The sequence below is a fragment of the Bison bison genome, unplaced genomic scaffold, assembly GCF_000754665.1.
Source record: "Bison bison bison isolate TAMUID 2011002044 unplaced genomic scaffold, Bison_UMD1.0 scf7180017864371, whole genome shotgun sequence".
NCBI classification, from domain to species: domain Eukaryota; kingdom Metazoa; phylum Chordata; class Mammalia; order Artiodactyla; family Bovidae; genus Bison; species Bison bison.
This window is the reverse complement of record NW_011494943.1, coordinates 14,695,277-14,714,121: the sequence shown is the minus strand read 5'-3', so window position 1 is coordinate 14,714,121 and position 18,845 is coordinate 14,695,277. Positions and strand designations below refer to the sequence as shown.

General features: G+C 45.4%; 1 protein-coding gene across 1 annotated transcript in view; it reads right to left on the bottom strand.

Annotated features, from left to right (window-relative positions):
- Window positions 1-18,845, bottom strand: part of TEX2 (testis expressed 2) — a 103,145-nt gene that overhangs the window by 52,066 nt on the left and 32,234 nt on the right. The window contains exon 2 of the mRNA XM_010856416.1: window positions 13,774-15,436. Within this exon, the coding sequence (XP_010854718.1) occupies window positions 13,774-15,411 (1,638 nt within the window). The 5' untranslated portion in view covers window positions 15,412-15,436. The remainder of the gene's footprint in view (window positions 1-13,773; window positions 15,437-18,845) is intronic.

Here is an 18,845-nt window from a genome sequence, read left to right as displayed (position 1 = left end):
GAGCCGCAGATCTGGGACTTAAACCAAGTCTGTCTACCTTTGAGGTCTGGGCTCCTACCCCATCTCCATGGCACAACACCACCTTCAGCCTGGCTAACATCTGCCCAACCCCTGGGTCACGGAAAAGATATCACATTTCCCAGGGAGCTTCCTGGATTTCCTAAACCCTGTTCTTTGTTACCTTTATCCTTCATTCACTAACTGCCTGGTTTACTTAACTGAAGACGCCACAAGACAACCACAGTTGTTAACAAACGTTTGTTGACTGACTACATAAATGCAGCCTAATTCAGAGGGTGGCTATGAGTACTGAATAAAATCTGTAAAGCACAAGTAAGCAGGACAGGTTGGTGTGCCCATCACAGCCTGTAGGCACAGTTGTGGCTGCTCAGGTGGAGAGAAGCAAAGGAATGAGCTGAGATCCTACTAAGCGCAGGGGCTGCAGGGTTTACTTTGAAGTAGAAGACTTGGTCACTGTTCCCAAAGAGGAGAATCAAACCATAATTGCATCAAAGAGCACAGAATAAGAGAAGAAGCAACTCAGAAAGATACCAAAGAGTGAACACTGTTAATGCTTTCCAGCCTGGAAACTGAATTAGCCACTTCCCTGGTGGCTCTTATGGTAAAGATTCTGCCTGCACCGCAGAAGACCTGGGTTTGATCCCTGGGTTGGGAAGATCCCTTGGAGAAGGGAATGACAACCCACTCCAGTACTCTTGTGTGGAGAATTCCATGGACAGAGCCTGGAGGGCTACAGTCCATGGGGTTGCAAAGAGTCGGACACGACTGAGCAACTAACACTTTCTAATACTTATCAGAGAAAGCAGTGTTGTGACTGGAGCCTAGATGTCCCCACTCCCATGGAGGGCTCTCTGGAACATCACAAGCTTTGATAGGAAACCCTGAGAGAATCACAAGAGCTGCTCCTTGATCCACATTGTCAGGCACCCAGGATGCAGACTGGCCATTGGGAGGCTCAGGTCAACAGGTGGCCAGGCACTACCGCTCTCCAAGCTCCCTGTTCTGCCCCTGAATGCACTCCTACTAACTTGAATCCAGGCTGCCCATGCAGAGAGCAATTACCCAGGACAAACTCTGACTGCTTCTTTTGTGTGTGTGGCTGCATCAAGTGGTATGTAGGATCTTAGTTCCCTGACCAGGGATTAAACCTACACCCCCTTATAGTGGAAGCTCAGAGTCTTAACCACTGGACCATCAGAGAAGTCCCAAAATACAAGATTTTTTTCTTTTTTTAATTTTTATTTTTTTGGCCTCACCATGTGGCATGTGGGATCTTAGTTCCCCAACCAGGGATCGAACCTGCACCCCCTGTAATGGAAGTATGGAGTCTTAACCACTGCACCACCAGAAGTCCCGTGACTGCCTTCTGATACCAGCAATCAGCTAACTTTTTCCTGGGGCCTGACCTACTCCCTGGATGAAGCTATACATAGAATTTCCAGACCAAAGCTGCCAAAAATCCAATCTTGTGAGCAGCACAGCAGTTCCAGGGCCTTCATCTTGTTCCCCATCTAGTGACCAACTGTCTGCTACTCAGCTGTTCTAAAGTTCTGAACCCTGAATTGCTTACCAAGTAAGATCTTTCTCCAACTTTGTTTTGTTATGGGACACGGGGGTGGGAATAAAGGGAAACAGATACAGTTACTAACTCATTCCATTTCAATAGCTCAACTAAAGAACTTCTCACTGGAGAAGGAAATGGCAACCCACTCCAGTGTTCTTGCCTAGAGAATCCTGTGGACAGCGGAGCCTGGTGGGCTGCTGTCTGTGGGGTCACACAGAGTCGGACATGACTGAAGCGACTTAGCATGCATGCATGCAAAGAACTCAGAGACACTCCCAACCCACACTAGAGAGTCTTAGACAAGCCTTGTTTCTTTCTGACGCTGGAACTGTCAGCATGGAGACACAGGGCCGGCCGCTGAGGGGGACAATGACTACAGTCAGCCGGTCTGCAGCTGTGTGGCCCACAGTCTGGTCCTGTGATCCCAGCTGTAAAAGGTCAGGGGTTTCTCTTCAATTCTCTGCTGCATTTAGAAGCCGTGAGTGGCTGAAAGTACAAACCACAATCTATAAAGGGGTTCATTTAATACTTGAGAAGATTAAAAGCTACAATTAACCTTTTGCAAAATAATAAACTCTGGAAGAACTACTACTGTGCTCACTTTCAGTTACAGTGCCGATCAGGAGGTCAAGGCCAGTGCTCTCTTCGTCAGCTGACCAGAGAAACGCAACAGCCCTTTGGCCTGAAGAAGCAATGGGGATTTCTGTCTTCAGTGTGTGAAGTGCCTGGGCCAACATCCCGCTGTCACACAGCTGTGCTGGCCACAAGGCTGCCTGCCCCTGCATCATTCCTTCATCTGGTCTTTCAGAGAAGGAGCAAACCCTAAACATAAGAACAGAGCCAGGACCAGAGGTCCCTGCCTCTGAAATCATCTCCGAAGCACACAAAAATGTGGTTATTTTTCTTTTGTCCCCCAGACTAAAACATAAGCAGGGTTTTCACTTTGCCAGGCTCCAACCCTTTTTGATGTATTAATGGTTTAGAACCAGAGTCATCAGTTAAAACATAATATCACAGATCATGGACTTAAAGAATATGGCAGGAACAGTCTGCTAAACTTTAGATGCTAATCTGATTTTACCCACGAAAGACACATAGACCTACTATGGACACAGAACTCACACTATGAATGACAGGCTCAAGCCAAAAAACATTCAAAATAAATGCTGCTTCAAGACACTATCTTAAAAAAAAAAAAAAGTCCATTAAGGGAGGAAAGCACCAGCATCAATACTATCCACATCCTCTGACTGCTGGCTTCAAGGTCACCTTCACGGCAGTGTCACCAGACGCACTAGAGTCAGGGTTAAAGCCACAGTCTCAGCCTGGGAGAATGGCTGTCATCCTAGTTTTTCCTGTCTTTTGGGGCAGCTTGCAAATTCAGGTATCTGCATTGGCAGACAGTGATTCAGGTAGGAAATAACAATCATGTACATTAGAAAAATAACACTGAATATCAGATGAACCAATGAAATAATCAAGGTCTGATTTATGTCAATACACAGTAAACATTAAATCATATTAACAAGTGTTGAAATTATAAAACAGATTAGCAAGCAAATAAATTAGTAAATCAGCTTTAGCTCACACATCCTATCAGTTAAATTTTTTTGAGAATACTCACAATATATACATTTACTTGTAAACTATCAATACATACATGTTCTAATACAGCTTTTATAAAATACAGCTTTTATAAAAATTAAAAACAGCAATAAAGAGCAAAAAATGAAATATTTAATAATTAGCCTTTTCACTAACTTAGTTATTACTTTCTAACAGCTTTTTACTATCTTCAGCTGACACATCAAGGCTCAATATATATACTTTATAGGGTGAGGCTCACTGTTAATGATAATGGATGTAAATCCATATTTCAAACAGTCTTCTTGATAATTTCCAAGGATACTGACCAAAGGTCAACAAATGGGCAGGCTCTAGATTTCTGAATTTTCAGGCGGAACAAGAGAAGCCCAGGTTGAGGGAAGTGATTCACCCTCAGTAACTTAGGAAAGGAACGTTTTTGGGTGAGGAACACCCTATCTACTTCTGTCTGTTCTTGAGGCTTGCCTGGGAAGGGACTGTGAGAGAAGGTGCTGGCACTGGTCATTTCTATGTCTTGTCCTCTTCTCTGTTGATAATATCTCCAGACTCCAGTTCTCACAGAGATGAAATCAAGCTTTTTATCACCCTTCTAGCACCTTCCCTGGAGAAGGGAATGGCACCCCACCCCAGTACTCTTGCCTGGAGTACTCCTCCCATGGATGGAGGAGCCTGGTGGGCTGCAGTCCGTGGGGTTGCTAAGAGTCGGACACGACTGAGCGACTTCACTTTCACTTTTCACTTTCATGCATTGGAGAAGGAAATGGCAACCCACTCTAGTGTTCTTGCCTGGAGAGTCCCAGGGAAAGGGGAGCCTGGTGGGCTGCCGCCTATGGGGTCGCACAGAGTCGGACACAACTGAAGTAACTTAGCAGCAGTAGCACGTTAAATATCAGCAAAGCTTATTTACTTTCTTACAGATAAAGAATAAAAATACATATGCAAATAGAAACTGCAATATTTTCTTCTTGGATTGTGTCTTCAGCAACCTATTTTGGAGACTACTGAATGGAGAGACAGAATGAAACAGAGTTCACAAGAGCCGCTGGGGCACCAAGAAGCCAGCATGCTCATACGCGGGGGCTATCTTGCCTATAATCTCTTGTCTTTGGGGGAATGGCGAAAAGCTAATTCTTAAAGGCTAATTATTGTACAGTAAGAACAATCTTCGATGGGTTTTGTATCTTCCTTTACATGACACATAAAATTTGGATGTGAAAAAGTATCTAGCATTGACATTTTTTCACGGTTAATGTCTTACTCTTCTAAAAAAAAAAAAACCACGTGATTTGAGAAACCTCAGACTCATAATGCCCACGCCTCTCTCCTCCTTCCTAGATGACACCTGGAACAAAACCACAAAGGATGGTCCTCCGGTACCGAGCAGGAATTCAGGATGCGTTTTCCCAAGGAAGTAATGCTACAAGCTGTAGTTACATGTAGGTGGACCAGAATTATGGGTTAGCCATGCCATAAGTTCACAGGTGAAAAGGAAAACTGGCAGAATGTTGATAATTATTGAAGCTGAGTGTTGGATTCAGGGGGATCCATTATACTTTTCTCTCTACTTTTGAGTATACTTGAAATTTCCTACAATAAAACATTAAGATGAAAAAAAAATCATTCCAGGGTAGCCTGACATCCTTGCCACTGTTCCTACGCAATCAAGAGGCATTTTCCACACAGCTGCTTCTCCAGCCAACTCAAAACATGGGGTAAGTGAGACAGTCTGCACTGAGACACCTCACCTGACAAACTCTCCTAGCAACAAGGGCACTGGGAAATAGCTGTGATTATAAAAGCCAGACAGAAAATTTAAGTGACATATTTCAGGGGCAGGGTATTTTCAGTTAGGTACAATGTGGAAAAAAAAAATTTTTTTTTAATTTCCTGTACTCATTGTACTGAGAATTCTAAGAGACCAACCAAGAGCAACCTTTTCTGGCTGTATGCAACAAGTCTCTTTTGGCTGAATGTAATGAGGCTGTTTTTGCCGTAAGGTTTGCTCACTCTAATTTCTTAAAAGAAAGAATTGCATGAAATTGAGATTAAAGTTACAAGTTAGAATTTCTTCTCAAAATTGATAATGTTCTCCCTACAAGAGTATTCTTTTATATGTCAAAATCACAGCCTGTATTTAGGGAATGCAATTATAAAAACCTATCTCTCTTATTAGAATTGATGCTTTTGAACTGTGGTGTTGGAGAAGACTGCAAGGAGATCAAACCAGTCCATCCTAAAGGAAATCAATGCTAAATATTCATTGGAAGGACTGATGTTGAAGCTGAAGCTCCAATACCTTGGCCACCTGATGAGAAGAGCCAACTCGTTGGAAAAGACCCCGATGCTGGGAAAGATTGAAGGCAAAAGGAGAAGGGGGCAACAGAGGATGAGATGGTTGGATGGCATCACTGACTCAACTGACATGTGTTTGAGCAGACTCTGGGAGACAGAGAAAGAGAGATGCCTGGTGTGCTGCAGTCCATAGGGTCGCAAAGAGCCAGACACAACTTAGCGACTGAACAACAACGCACCTCTTATTAAATATCTAAATGTGACAATACATAAATGTGACATGACCCAAGGAGAAAAGGTTCTCCAAAATTCATGTGTGAGTTTGGCAACGGTGTAAATGTAGTATTAGTCAACCTATAGGCCATATCTTTCTAAAACAGGTCATCACTATGGAAACCAACACCCTACTGCTGGGTTCTGCAGGTGGTTTATAAGTCTGAGGTAAAGGCTTTGCTCATGAACATAATTTACAATTACATGAGTCATACACTCAGATATAAACCCAGAGCCTTTCAAAATCTTTAGGAAGCATCTCATTATGGACATGTGGAAACTCTGTGTACAAGAATGTCACTGAATATAATCGTGACTAAGCATCCAAGGATTCTAAGACCCCCGCAGACAATGAAATCCATAGATACTCAAGTCCCCTTATATAAACAGTGTGGTATTTGCATGTAACCTATGCACATCCTCCTCATAAACTTTTTAAAAACTTAATCAATTAATTTGGCTGAGCTGGGTCTTAGTTGCGGCATGCAGGATTTTCTTTTTTTAGTTGCAGTATGTGGGATTTAGATCCCTAATCAGGGATCAAACCCAGGCCCCCTGCCTTGGCAGCATGGAGTCTTAGCCACTGGATCATCTTATCTAAAACAGTGTTAACACTATGTCAATAGTTGGAAATACAATGTAAATAGTTGCTGGCATGTGGGTTGCCCACATGCAGCAAATTCAAGCTTTGCTTTTTGAAACTTTCTGGAATTGTATCCAGGTAGTTTTGATCCACAGTTGGTAGAGTATGCAGACGGGGAACCTGAGGCTATGGAGTCTGACTCTACACTCCTGGTCATGAGACAAGTACAATCTTGGAGAAGAAAGAGCATCCAACGTGCTTAAGAACACTCAGCCAGGCAAACATCCCAAGTGTGAATATGAGATGCCTCATTCTCTCATTCTTTCCCAGGGCCCCTAGTTCAGGGTATCTAGCTAGTCACACAAAGTAAAACTGGAAGGTTACTGCCTAGAGGTGTCGCCCACAATGATGCCCTTGGACTCAGGGACATGCACAAGGCCCCACCTGGAGCTAATTTACCCAGACCTCCATGCTTCTAAGTCCCATTAGCTTCTCCTAACACTGGGTCTTCCCCTGGCTTCCAAGTGTTCACACGTCACTTTGTTTTACGTGGCTGTGCCGGGTCTTGGCTGCAGGTGGCATCTTCAGCTGCGGCATGCAAGATCTTTTAGCTGCAGCGTGTGAACTCTTAGTTGCAGTATGTGGGACCTAGTTACCTGGCCAGGAATTGAACCCAAGCCCCCTGCATTGGGAGCGTGGACTCCTAGCCATTGGACCAACAGGGAAGTCCCCCACATGTCACTTTATTATGAATGCAGGTAGCAACTTTCTCCTCCTATTTTCTGCTTCGTATCAGCTATGAATTCCCATCATTAAGAACCAGCAGGCCTTGGAGAAGGTTCTGAGAATTATCCTGTGTACGTGGTGACAGCTCTTTCGCCACTGCTCCTGTTCCAAATAGCAAAGCTGCTGACTGGCGGGGCTTGGGGTGGGTGGTGGCAGAGTATCATGAGGTCTAACCCCACAACAGTCTCTGAGAACAGCTACAGCTTGGTTGCAAAATAGTCTTTTTGGCTCACCATCCCACACACTCATCACTGCTGCAGTGTCATTTTTAAATACAAATGCCTGCAGTGTGGCTGGAATAATAAAACCACCTGGATAAGTACAGGAAAGCTTTACTTTTATTCTCCTTTTCCTTGTCATGTGAAGGCACATCAAAGAAAAACTGCAGTGTTCCTTGAATTGTTTATGACACCAATAAAGGAACCAGGCTCTCAGTCCAGGCTGCAAGGACTTCCCAGGCCCATCGATGAGAACTTCTATGGTTCAGAGGTTTCAAACCACACTGGCTCCTAAAACAGTCCGGAGCACCAAGCTTCCTGCCTGACATATTTGGGAGCTTCCAGATGAAGGGCAGGCAGTCTGCAGATCAAGGGGCTGGGCCTCTGTACTAGCACATTCTACCATAGAATGATGTTTTATAGTCTCCTGTCTTACCGAATGCTTAAAAAATATTCCCTACCTGCCCTCGAGAATTGCATTATGTCCTTTATAAAAACTAAATAGCATCAGATGCACAGGAAATAAACCCACTGATGAATCCCCTAAATCAAGCCATTTTTCAAAAAGTGACTCTTTCAACTCCCACTAGAAACAGGTTCACAGAACTGCTTTATAAAGAAACCAAGGCCTGTCTTCTGCACCACTTTAAAAGCCATAAATCTGGAGGCGGAATGGAAATTGCAAACACGCCACCATCCCCATCTCTCCAACGCTCTACTTGGCATGGATTCCTCATTCCTTACTCCCTTTGCACTCACTGTATGAGCACTGGTAAGAGGAAAGCAGACTTGCTGCCAGGCGATTTCTAAGCAGCAAACATCAAGTTTCAAACCCTGTCAAAGATGGACCATCCTGGCCTTTCCACTGCTGTGGAAAAAGAAAAAACTCTCCATAAGCTGTACTTTTAATTGTAATTATTTTTTATCTTCTTGAAAGATCACTCTTATCAAATCTCTTTAAAAAAATTTATTTGGCTGTGCTGGGTCTTAGTTGCCACATGTGGGAATGTAGGATCTAACTCCCTGACCAGGGATCGAACCTGGGTCCCCTGCACTGGGAGCATGGAGTCTTAGCCACTGGACCATCAGGTAAGTCCCTCAAATCTTTTTATTTTTAATTGGAGGATAATTGCTTTACAATATGGTGCTGGTTTCTGCCATATATCAACATGAATCAGCCCCCTCAAAGCTTGACTAAACGTTTTTCCCCAAACATGCAAGTGTCAGGGATTTTTTTTAAAAAGCGACTTCTTAGGGAGATGACAGGGTCAATATTAACTTACTGCCCACATTTTCAGATTAAAACCTCATTCATTCATCCATCTATCCATCCATCCATCACTTAACACGTGCCTAGTACATGTCAGGGGCTGAGGACACAGTGATGAACAAGATGGCCATGGCCTGTGCGTTCATGAAGCTTATGGTGTCCTGGGAAAGACAGACAGTAAACAGCAACTCTAGCTCTGATAAGTTCTGTGAAAGTGAGGTAGAGAAGGCTAGCCGTGCCTTCAAAATGTAGGCATCTCTTTCCATAGTGGGAAGGGACTTCCCTGGTGGCTCAGAATGTAAAGAATCTGCACTACAAGAGACCCAGGTTCCATTCCTGGATTGAGAAGATCCCCTGAAGAAAGAAATGGCAACCAACTCCAGTATTCTTGCCTGGAGAATTCCATGAACAGAGAAGCCTGGTGGGCTACAGTCCATATAGTCCACAGGGTCACAATGAGCTGGACACGACTCAGCGACTAACACTTTCACCCTTTCCATAGTATAGAGCCACTGCAAAGAAGAAGCTGCCCCACCGAGTCCTAGATTTCCCAGGGCCTCTAGCATTGTAGAGGGCCTGTGGGACTAGCTCACCCCAGTGGAACATGAATGGAAGTGATGTGTGTCACTTCTGGGTCCAGGAATTTAAGGAGGTACACCTTCTCTTTGCTTTCTCTTTCCCCTTCTGCCAGCTGGATGCAAGGAACTCTAATAACTTAGGGCGGGGGTCAGCAACCTGGGCCCAAGGCCTGTTTCTATGAAGTTTTACTGGAACAAAGCCACACTCATTCATTCACATATGGCCTACAGCTCGTTTTCTGCTACAACGAGGAGCTAAGTGGGTTGCAACAGAAACAGAGCCGTAAGTCTAACATATTTACTCTGTGTATGTGCGCACTCAGGCATGTCCAACTCTTTGCAACCCCATGGACTGCAGCCTCCCAGGCTCCTCTGTCAATGGGATTTTCCAGGCAAGAATACTGGAGTGGGTTGCCATTTCCTCCTCCAGGGGATCTTCCCGACCTAGGGATCAAACCCACATCTTTTACATCTATCTACTTGATTGGCAGGGGGATTTTTAACCACTGCACCACCTGGGGTTGGGGTAAATATCTACTACCTAGCTGTTTAAGAAGTTTGCCGAGCCACAGGATGGAAGGAACTTGGGCTCCTAACCGACATGGGCCCCCATCCACCTACCGCCAGGAACACCTATACTGGACTGTTAAGAAGGCAAGGAACAGACTTCTAATTTGTTACAGCAAATGTTATCCTACCTCATACAGAAAGCACAATGTCCAATGAGAAAATGGAACAGAAGACAGATGCTCAAAGTTAGGCTCCATTATACTATCCTTTTCTTATCACAAGATTGTGTCCTAAATTTAATGTCAACACTGCTAAATGTTTTAAAGTGTCTTTTTTTTTTCGATTTGGCTGCGTCAGGTCTTAGCTGTGACACACAGGACATCCCCTCGTGCGGGATCTTTCACTGTGGCAAGCGGGTTTAGTTCCTCCTTGGCAGGTGGGACCTTAGTTCTCAGACCAGGGATTGAACCCTTGTCCTCTGCCTTGCAAGGTGGATTCTTAACCACTGGACCACCAGGGATGTCCCTAAAGCGTCATCTTTTTAAAATGCTCCCCCAGAGTGTAATTTCCTACTCAGTAAAACTAATCAAGCCCAAAGCACAGTTGCATTTGAAATCTTCAACTTGCAACACACATCCTACCCTTCCAATTCTTGGTAGTGGCCCCTTTTAAAATAGAGAATGTATTTAGCCAGGTGTCTAAAAACAGCCCTGTGCACCAAACAAAAGACCTCAGGCTACAACGTACAATTTTCTTAAATTACAGGTGTCAGTCCATGACACCACTGAAGTATTTGTTCTCTGCAAGGAAAATCCAAATATGTTTATCGCAGGGACCAAGGGTAAAACACCTTCCTTAAAAAGAAAACAAAAATTCAGTCCTGCCTGGCTCCCCTGGGTGACTTTGGTTGAGTAACTTACCCTCTCCGTGCGTCCACATCCTCATGAGCACGTTACCTAACTGGAGAGGGCGGTGGTGAGGATTAAATGAGATACTATACCCAGCATTCAGCCAGGCCCCTGTCGGTGCTCAGCTTCGTAGTGCTGCCTTTACTGTTTCATTATCAGATCAAAGCAACCACACTGTGCCATAACTTTGGCATCTTCTGTGTAGTTAGTAAATTCTTGACTAATTAGTAGAAAACTTAGTAAATTGTAGTCTCAGCACTAAAGATCGACGGATTAAAATTAAAATCTTCCCAAGACAATTAAGAGCTCAAATCAGTTTAAACGGAATACTGCAGTCAGTCATTAGGCACTGGAAGCAGTGTAAGCAGCATTTTTCTTTGCTAAAGTTAGCACTAACTTACAGGGCATGTAATTCAGGTAGACGCGGCACCACCCTTATCGGAAAAGCTTAGCAACCATGCATAATGATCACTTTTGCTCCACTTCTTACATGAATGCTACACTTAAGTGTGTCACAGCCTCAAGACTGAGCACCAGCTTCTCTTAAAAAAGAAACACTCTCTTAACCTATTGCCATGTGAAAGGGGGGGAAAAGGTTGAAGTGCAGAACGCAGGCATACCTCATCTTACTGCGCTTTGCTTTACTGAGCTTCACGGACGTTGTGTGTTTACAGATTGATGGTTTGTGGCAGCCCTGCACTGTCAGCTGATGGCTGACATTTTTTCAGTAATAACTTTAAAAAAAATATATATTTTATGGAAGTACAGTAGATTTACAAAGTTGGGGAGCAATGAAGTATTTTTATTTATTCGGCTGCACAGGGTCTTAGTCACATGGGATCTTCAATCTTCATGGCACCACGGGGGATCTTTAGTTCCGGCACCATATATCTTTTTTGTTGTTGTGCCAACTCTTAGCTACGGCATGAAGGATCTAGTTCCCTGACCAGGGATCAAACCCGGGCCTCCTGCACTGGGAACATGGGAGTCTGCCACTGGACCACCAGGGAAGTCTCCTGAAGTATTTTTAAATTAACGTGCATACATTGTTTTTTTAGGCAGAATGCTATTGCACACTTTACAGACGACAGTATAGTGTAAACGGAACTTTTACATGCACTGGGAAACTGAAAATTTGTCTGACTCCTTTAATGCAGTATTTTGTTTTATTGTGGTGGTCTAGAACTCAACCCATAATATATCTGAGATGTCTGTATATGATCCCATTGAACCAAAACAAAAAGAGTTCATGTGTGATAGATGTACTCATATTTGTAGAAATGTAGGAAAAAACAAGGATATACACCAAATATGTATATGTATGTATTATATATTGTATTAACTATAATTCCCTCCTACTACTGTGATAAAGAATAATTTTTTCCTTAGAGTTTTCTGTGTTTCTTTAAACATTGATCGTGCATTTTTTTAAATAAGGGGAAAAGGTTATTAAATTAAAAAATAAAGCAGAACAAACAGTATTTTGCACTCAGAGTTCTTCCCCTTGTTTTGTGGGGTTTTTGTTTTGCAGTAAATAGAGATCATGGTGCCCTTTTTTGGAGCACTCATTTAAACAGAGAGGAGGAAAAACCTGTTAACAGAGAAACCAAACAAGCTTTGAATTATCAAAAAATCAGAAAATAACAAGTGTCAGCAAGGATGTGGAGAAACTGGAACCCTTGTGCACTACTGGTGAGAATGTAAAATGGTACAGCCACTGTAGAAAATAGTATGGCAGTTCCTCAAAAGATTAAAACTAGAATTACCATACGATCCAGCAATTTCACTTTTGGGTACACAAACCAAGGACTTGAAAGTAGGGTCTCAAACATATCTTTGTACAACCACGTTCATAGCAGCATTGCTCACAAGAGCAAAAACGTAGAAACAACCCAAGTGTCCATCAACAGATGAAGAAATAAGCAAAATGTAGTTAGCATATACATACAATAGCAACCTTAAAAAAGAATAAAATTTTGCAATATGCTTCAACAGGGAAGAACCTTGTGGACATTATTCTAAGTGAAACAAGCCAGTCACAAAAAGACAAATACTATGTAATTCCACTAATATGACATATTTAGAGTATTAAAAAAAAAAACAACAAGGAAGTAGAATGGTGGTTACCAGGAGCTAGGCAATAGCCAGGAAAATAGGAGGTTATTGTTTAATGGGTTTAGAGTTTCCGTTTTAAAAGGTGAAAAGGATATGGAGGTGCATGGTGATGATGGTTGTACAACAATGTGATTGAATATTAAACATAATACTGCTGACCTGTACACTTAAAAATGGTTAAGATGGTAGATTTTGTTAGGAGTATTTTACTAAAATTTAAAAATACATATATAAAAAAAAAGTATATGTGCTTAACTTATGACCTATATAAGCTACAGCTATGCTTTCAATTGTGTATATTATGAAACATATAGAAGCACCAGAAACTTTTAAAATACATGGAAATAAATACAAATGGAAGCTCTAATATTTTCTTTCCAATGAATTGCCTCAGGCACTCCTCGGGAGGTCCAAACCCTAAAATCTGACAGGCACAGAAAGGTAATGCCTCCTTCTCAAGCCCAAGCCCCACTGTGCACAGAGCAGCGTGTAACAGCCCAACCCTGACATTAAAATCCGTCTTCTCTTCCTCCTTCCCTTCTCTTGTATTCCAGGAGTCTTTAACCCTGCTCCAGGGTCTCAAAAAAAATTTTTTTTAATTATTTATTTATCTGGCTGTGCCAAGTCTTCACTGTAATATACAAGATGTAATTCCCCAACCAGGAATCGAACCCAAGCACCCTACATTGGGAGCATAGAGTCTTAACCACTGGACCACCAGGGAAGCACTACCCTCAAGAATATTTAACCGTAACAGACTCAGCTACCACGAATCCTCAGTAGGCAGCAAATGCCTGGCATATTCAGAGAGAGATCGGAATGGAAACGAATGGAAATGCTCCAGAGCTATGGAGATCCTTGTGAAGCTACCTGGTGAACTGGCAAAACAGGAGCTAGAATGAGGTTTACCAAACAAGTCTTGGGTGCCTGGAGATCCCAAAGTCTTAGAAACACTGCTTGAGCAAACACTTGTGGAGACAGTGAACTAAAAGGATACAGTCAGATCTACAATGAGGCTGGATGCCAGCCAGCAGCTGCAGAGAGGCTTACCTTCAGGATCTCAGGTTCTTTGATATCCAGAGATCTTGGGTTCCAGTGTTGTAGATGTTTATGTAATCTGTGATGTTTATGAGCACTTGGTGGTGTAAAAAACCAAATCAGGCAGACTGCAGTCATGAATCCAAGGCCAACGCCCAGAAAGAGTCCGCTCACGTAATGCGGGAGGGGGAGGATGAGGTACGCATAGACGCACAGGACAAAGCAGCCCAGCGTCTTGACGGGTAATTCCAGCTGCTGCGCGGCGGAGTCCACCTCGTGGTCACTGTCCAGAGCTGGGCCATCGTCCGCTAGCCCCTCTGGCTTGAGAGGGCCTTCTGGGAGTTTCTCAGCTTTACTCTCCCCCTCCGGTTCCAGGTCAAAGTCCTCGGTGTATAGTTCGCAAAACTCTTCGTCTTCTTTGCTCGCTAAGGCAGACAAAGAGCATTTCTCAAGAACCAGGGAGCTGGTCTTCGGGCCTCCCTCCTTCAGCCCGCTCCCCTGGGAGCTCCTCGGTTCCGCCTCTCTCGCGGGCTCCTCGGAGGCCTGTGGCTGGTCGCTCCTGGGGACGCCGGGGTCACTCCCCATGCCCTCCCCCTCGGAGTCACACTCCTCCTCCTTGATGCTGTAGTTGTTATTGCTTTCCAAGTGACCGTTCAGGCTGGACAGATTGGAGAGCTCGGAAGCACTTGAAGATAAGGCTTTGGGCCTGTGGCTGCCACTTTCTTCCCCTATAATCTTACTGAAAAGCTGAAAAGGGTCATAGATGACTTCCGAGAGGCGTCGCTTAGTGTCTTCGATCTTGGCCTCCATTTCGGGCACTTTAAAAAAGGAGCGCGTGTCGGAAGGCGACGTCAGAGGGGAAGAGGGTGCAGTTTTGGAATCCCCACCTGTGTTCCGCGGCTGCGTGAACTGCTTGAACAGGTGTAAATTCAGCTTGGAGTCCGGGGGCCTGTAGGACACGGCGTCGGACTCCTGCCGGGAGGTGTCGGTGGACAGAGACTTGACTAACGTCTTCATCAAGTGCCTGTGCCGGGGCGGGTGGGGGGATTCTTTTGGCTCCACCTCGGTCGACAGGGACTTCACAAGGCTCAGGAAGGGTTTGGCGCTGGAAAGCGTGGAGGACGAGGCGCTGGATGAGAGGATGGGCGACCGGGAAGGCGAGGACAGCGGGGAGGAAGAACTGGTTTTCTGCTCGGACAGGGAGGACACGCTGGGAGAGCTAGCTATGGGCCCCGACGAGGACGACCCCGGGGACAGAGCCAGTGGCACTGTACCGAATACTTGTGCGGCCGGAGCAGGGGGCTCCAGCAGCTTTACGGTGTTCTCGGAGACGGGCACCACGGCGGGGGACACGGACAGGCCATCCGCCAGGATGAGCTGGGCGCCGGGGCCAGCTGGGTCATGGCCACCCCCGGGTTCAAGGTAGAGGTCCTCCTTGGCTTCGAGCCCCGTTACAACGGTCTGGTCGTCCAGCCCCTCCTCCAGGAGCTCCCGGAACTCCTCCTCCTCTTCCTCCTCCTCCTCCCCGGACACCGAGAAGTGGATGGCAATAGTGTCTCGGGACACGGACCTCTGCACGTGCACTCTGGGGGCTGATGGTTTTGGCATGTCAAGGGTTTTCTCGGCATGGCGACCATTCAGACTTGTCATCGCCGGCTTCACAAGGGCTCAGGCTCTGTGAAAACAGGGAGAAAAACCAAAAGTCAGAAAGTGGTTTCTCCACGGGAGACACTGTCCTGTGTGGACCAGAGTGCAGCTAAAGCTCACTTCTAAATGGTGATAATACTTTTACCTGGCAGATGGCCACCCTTTCTCACTTGAGCAGGTTTAGTGGTTTAATTTTCATCAGATAAATTCCAGCGAGGCATTCTCTTTTATGAGCAAACTACCCACCCGTGTTATAAATGCCATACAACCTGTCTTCCTTCACAACATCTAAGTCGTCGTTTCCTCCCTGTTAACTGGCCCATTTCTATCAGTAATTCTATACTGCAAGGCTTGAAAGACCTGCACGACAGTTGTTACCAGCATTAGTTCGGAATTCCCACAGGATAAAATGCAGCATCCTGGCGATTTTGAGGATCTCAGAACAAAAATTTCACCAGTGGCTTTCTGGCTATAAAAAGTGAATCCTGGAGGGTTATGGCTTTCACTGCAATTTTCACAGCAATCCTAACAATTATTTGCCTTGTGTCTCCCACCAATGTTCATATAGCCTGACACTGCAAATAAGTAGCAGAGTAACCAAGGGTGGCAAGGGACATCTGCAAACTAATTGCTGTGACCGGCTGGCTTATTTCCCAAATGGTAGGTACCCCGAGGCCAGAGTATTTAGGCAGCCATGAAGACATGGCCATTTCTAAGACTTCAAGATAAAGCAAAGTTGTATTTTCAGCTGAATCCAAGGGCAGGAAAATGAAGTCTCAGTGCTGAAACCTACCACCAACTGAGAACTCTGCTAAGAGCTGGGGTGAGAGACACGGAGGCGACGTTGCTTAGTCGCTGTGGAGATAAGAGACACCCGAAAAGCTCAGCAGCAAAGCAAAAGAAGCCAAGCCTACCTGTGACACCCAGTGCATGACACCGTCCCCCACTCCATTCACTTAGGGCCCATTTATAGGAAACCAGGCATCATGACAGGTCCTACCAGAAGGAAATGACCACCACCATCTGGAAAGCACGACTGTCAGAGTAGCTAAAATGCACTTGAGGAGTGACCCGCAGGCCTTCTGAGGAGGGTGAGAGCAGCACGGGAGGCAGGACACCCGCCTGCTCCTTTAAACTGACGGCAGGCTGGCAGGACAGGCCTGATTAGAAAGAAGGGACGAAGGCATGAAGACGAGCATGGGCATGGTGTGTCCTGCCACATGGGTCTATTCTCCATGTCCAGGACGGAGGGTGGGTGTTGGGGGCGAGGGCTGGCATGAGTGAGGCATCATGGAAGAGAGGAAAGGGCAGCCTCGGGGCCAGGAAACAAGGCTTCTGACACTTGATCCTTATCCAGCTGACTTGGTGGGACCTTGAACAAGCCAAGACCTCTCTGGGCCTCGGAATCTTCATCTGTCAAACGAGGGACCAATGACTTTGAGACTGTCCAAATCTCAAACTCTTATGTTTATGTTTACAGGTGAGAGTACAGAACCCAATCTGATACTTACCCTGGTAATTTGCCATAGAGTCAACATTGTGCTGCCTGCTCCTTTACTTTGAAGAACTCCTATATTTAAGTCTTCTACCAAACATTCAGGTTCAAAATTCTAGTAACTAAGACTACCAAAACAAAAGAAAAAGTAAACCTGTGTTTGTTTGTAGGTGATGGGGGAGAAAAATCAGGGTGGGGAGGAGAGGAAGGGCAGGAAAAACTATTTCCCAGAAACAGGCAATAATCCAGTGATGACAAGAACTACAGTTCAAGAGCCCAGTCACAAGAAAGACACATCTCAAACTACTGATTGAGAAATTACTTTCATAAAAACTTTTCAATAGAGTTTTGTCCAAGCTCCTTCATGATCCTCAGGCTCTCCCGTCTCCATTGGAGCCAAGAAAAAAGAATTTCTATTGATCAGACAAAACATTCAAATCCAGGAGCTGGCAGTAAGCTGGAAAGACACAGCTGCTGGTCCAGGACAATCCTTCCCTGTTATCTCAAAGCCAACATGTTTATTGGCTTAGGAAGAAGAAAAATGCCAAGTACAAAACACATTTTTCATTTTAATGGTCACCGACTTTTATAGGGGCTTCCTGATAGCTCAGTTGGTAAAGAGTCCGCCTGCAATGCAGGAGACCCCAGTCTGATTCCTGGGTTGGGAAGATCCGCTGGAGGAGGGATAGGCTACCCACTCCAGTATCCTTGGGCTTCCTTTGTGGCTCAGCTGGTAAAGAATCCGCCTGCAATGCGGGAGACCTGGCTTTGATCCCTGGGTTAGGAAGATCCCCTGGAGAAGGGAAAGGCTACCCACTCCAGTATTCTGGCCTGGAGAATTCCATGGACTTGCAGCACATGGGGTGGCAAAGACACGACTGAGCCACTTTCACTTTTACAAGGGTAATTTTAAAATAAAATTATAGAGGTAATTTAAAAAGAAAGTTTGGTTTTTGGTAATTCTCAGTAGGCTGAAAGCTAAGCTATTTCAATTGCTTTAATAACATAAAGGATGGTCTGAAAGGCTCTGCTACTCTAAGGCTGGTGGTGAAAGTGACAGTGGGCACAGGTGCAAATCCAGAGAGCATGACCGGGGCTGAACAGGGAAGCGAGTCATCCGGGGAGCAAGAGTGGAGAGGCTCTTCTGGAGTTGAGGTGGGATGGTTTGGGAATCTGCAGGCAAAGTCAGGCCCCGTCCAGAAGGGCCAACAATAGTGCTTCCAGAAGCCTGTGGTCTCAGCAACGAGACAGGGCCATTAGGGGCCCATCTGCCCAACCCACCAACACATAGTCGGGCCTCCTGACTTTCCCAGGGATGGGGGAGCCTGGTGGGCTGCCGTCTATGTGATCGCACAGAGTCGGACACGACTGAAGTGACTCAGCAGTAGCAGTAGCAGCAACTGATCTCTGACTAGACTGTCTTCAGATCTTGTTGGGCTGCACCCTGCAGGCCTACAATGCTGTACTCACCCAGCTTCAAGACCAAAGAAGAAACAGCCCAGACTCAGTGAGGGAGACATCAATGGTTTATTGGATGGGGGAGTTTACATGTCTGAAGCAAGGTTCTGGAGCGATATCCACCATGTGCAATGGGTAGTGAGCAAGACATGGCAGCAGTCTTTGCTGCCAAAGGGAAGGGGAGATGGCTAGTTATAGGGGGAATTGACATCAGGTTTGCTCATTGGTAACCAGGGAAACTAGCATCGGGGCATGCCCCTTACAGCCCCTTTTGGTAAGAACAGTCACTAGCTGGGGCCTGGGGCAAATATGCAGGTGGGTCAGTCCTGAGTAGGTGTAGGTGAAGTAGGCACTGGTAGAGCAGGGGATGTACAGAGAGCAAGAGAACAGTCATCTTGAGTGGCCTGTGTCAGCCAACTGGGCCTGAGCTGGGCCTCCTGAAGAGTTAGGTGCTGGTGTGGCTCACCACTGCTAACGTCTTTCT